Genomic DNA, 2446 nt, shown 5'->3' with positions numbered 1-2446 from the left:
GGGATTGACTATAACTGATACCAAGAAAATAGAGGGGGTGGGGTGTAGAAGGGTCATGGTGGCCGTAGCTTCGTTACTCATTAAGAGGAATTAATGAAGCGGAAATGCTGACAAAGGAAGAAGCACAGAGTGTTTAACGGAGACAAATATGTGTTTTGGTACTCTGTGCGTATGTCAAGGGGTGGTTTCCGTGTTCAGGTCAAAAGATTGCATGTTGTTATGTTAGGGTCCTATCTGGACCTACAGTATATTATTATATGATGCGTAGATCCAACAGCCAACATGTCCTAAAGAAGTTGACTACTTTCACCCACATGCTCATCCAAGACCCACAACAGGAGGTCCTCTATGCGAGTCAGTTAAGGCCAAGACCCACATTTTGGAACTGGATTACCATTAGGACTTTCATTGAGTTCTATGATTAAGTAATGAGACCTGACAACCATGTAATGGTCAGGATGATTTAGTTTTCTCCAGTTTTAGGGCGCATCCATGATTTACTGAGATTTCAGGGAATTCCGAGGTAGAATCCTCATCAAAACCGCTAACAATCTGTATCCAAATGCAACAGACTTTTGCCCAAACCGTAGAAAAAAAATCCAAAATAAGAAGTAGCATGCTAACACCAGCTTAGCCCAACGTAAAATTAACCATACTGAACATGGTTAAAGGTAATCTGTCAGCAGTTGTTTTCTATGTAATCTGAGAGTAGCAAAATGTAGTGGAAGAGACCCTAATTCCAGCTGTGTCATTTACTGGGCTGTGTTTTACAATCAGTGTTTTATCAGCAGGAGGTTATCCCTTGAGAACAACTGGCCTTGTACCTCCTAGTCCAACCACATCCCCATGATTAGCATCTTTCTGTGAATATACAGTGTACACAGAAAATGTTTTAAAAAATACAGTGGATGGGTAATGGGCACAAAGGAATTTAGGGGCAAAATTGGTACTTTGTGCATATAATATTAGTAATTTTGTCTTTTTTTTCCTTCTTTCCTTCCATCCCCATCTTTCTATCTCTCCAGACTTTCCTCAGTTCTACAACACTGTGATGCTGGGACCTCCATAACATTGTAAACACCCGATCCAGCATGCCCTCCTCTTCCTTCACCCCTTTTCTTAACTCCTCAGCTCCCACCTCATCCTCATCACCAGGTTCATCATGCCAACTGGATGAGTCCTACAAGCACATCTTCCTGCCCACCTGCTACCTCATCACCTTCCTGCTCAGCTTGGCTTTGAACTCCATTGTGCTCACGCGCTGCCTACGCCGACCCTGGAACCCATCGTTGGTCTATATGTTCAACCTGGCTCTCAGTGACCTCATGTACAGCTTGTCCTTGCCCTTCCTTATTGCCAGTTACATCTCTCAGGACCGATGGTTGTTTGGAGACCCCATGTGTCGTCTAGTTCGGTTCCTCTTCTACTTCAACCTTTATTGCAGCATCTTCTTCTTGACATGTATCTCATTCCACCGATACCTTGGCATCTGCCATCCCATGCGTTCCATGAGGCTGGAGACTATGCGTTGGGTGAGGGCAACCTGCCTACTGGTATGGGCCATGGTGTTTGCAATGACCTCTCCTATACTTCTATTTGCCCGTACCGGCCCTCTCGAAGGTCCAGAAGATATAGTGACCTGTTGGGATGATGCCCTAGATGCGGATCTTCATCGTTACATGCCATACGGACTTTTTCTACATGCAGCAGGTTTTTTCTTGCCCTTTTCGCTAACTGCCTGGTGCTACTCAAGAGTGGTGCGTACCCTGTGCCGAACTCTTCGTGGAGGTGTTGTACCTGGTCCAGTGCCAGGTGTGACCCAAAGACGCAAGTCTATCCGGACCATTGTTACCATCACCCTGCTGTTTGCTCTTTGCTTCCTGCCTTTCCATGTCACCCGTACTATTTTTTTGGCGATGCGGGCTGGTGGCGCGGCTCTAGGCGGATGTCGTGCCTTGGGAGTGGTGGCAGTCTGCTATAAAGTAACCCGACCTCTGGCCAGTGCCAATTCTTTTCTCAACGCCCTGTTGTATTTTTTGACCAAGGAGCCTTGTGGTCGAGGCCTGAGGAGCAAGAAAGACAGAGAGCAAATGGGTAAGGGTGACAAAAAGAGGCCTACCAAGAATGGACAACCATGGAGTAACTTTTACCCACAATTGCCAAGATAATTTAGGAAATGATGGAAAGAAGTAACTTTTTTAGAGATGGTGAACATTACAAAACTGTATTCTGGATCATTGAGTCACTTCTTGTTCATGCAGTGAAAATTCCATTCATGTCATGGAAATCTGGGTGACAACCAATATGGCCACCCTTACTGTTGTCATAATGGTTGTTTACCGTGTTGTCCTAAACTGGAATGTGCCAGGGGTGTGGTAATGGGGGTAGCACTCGCCCCTGGACACTATAGGGCCATAACACCCTGTCAAAGACCACTTTGGGAGTG

The 2446-nt window shown here is 45.6% G+C and overlaps 1 protein-coding gene across 1 annotated transcript; it reads left to right on the top strand.

Annotated features, from left to right (window-relative positions):
• The first annotated feature begins 1091 nt into the window (after positions 1–1091).
• LOC141165379 (P2Y purinoceptor 4-like) lies at positions 1092–2168 on the top strand. Its single transcript, XM_073650973.1, has one exon. The coding sequence runs from the start codon at positions 1092–1094 to the stop codon at positions 2166–2168; it is 1077 nt and encodes a 358-aa protein (XP_073507074.1).
• The last annotated feature ends 278 nt before the right edge of the window (positions 2169–2446 follow it).

This window comes from Phyllobates terribilis, unplaced genomic scaffold (assembly GCF_046119375.1).
Source record: "Phyllobates terribilis strain yellow unplaced genomic scaffold, ASM4611937v1 Scaffold_11__3_contigs__length_659146591, whole genome shotgun sequence".
NCBI lineage: Eukaryota > Metazoa > Chordata > Amphibia > Anura > Dendrobatidae > Phyllobates > Phyllobates terribilis.
The sequence above is the reverse complement of the archived record's forward strand: the minus strand, read 5'-3'. Positions and strand labels throughout refer to the sequence as shown.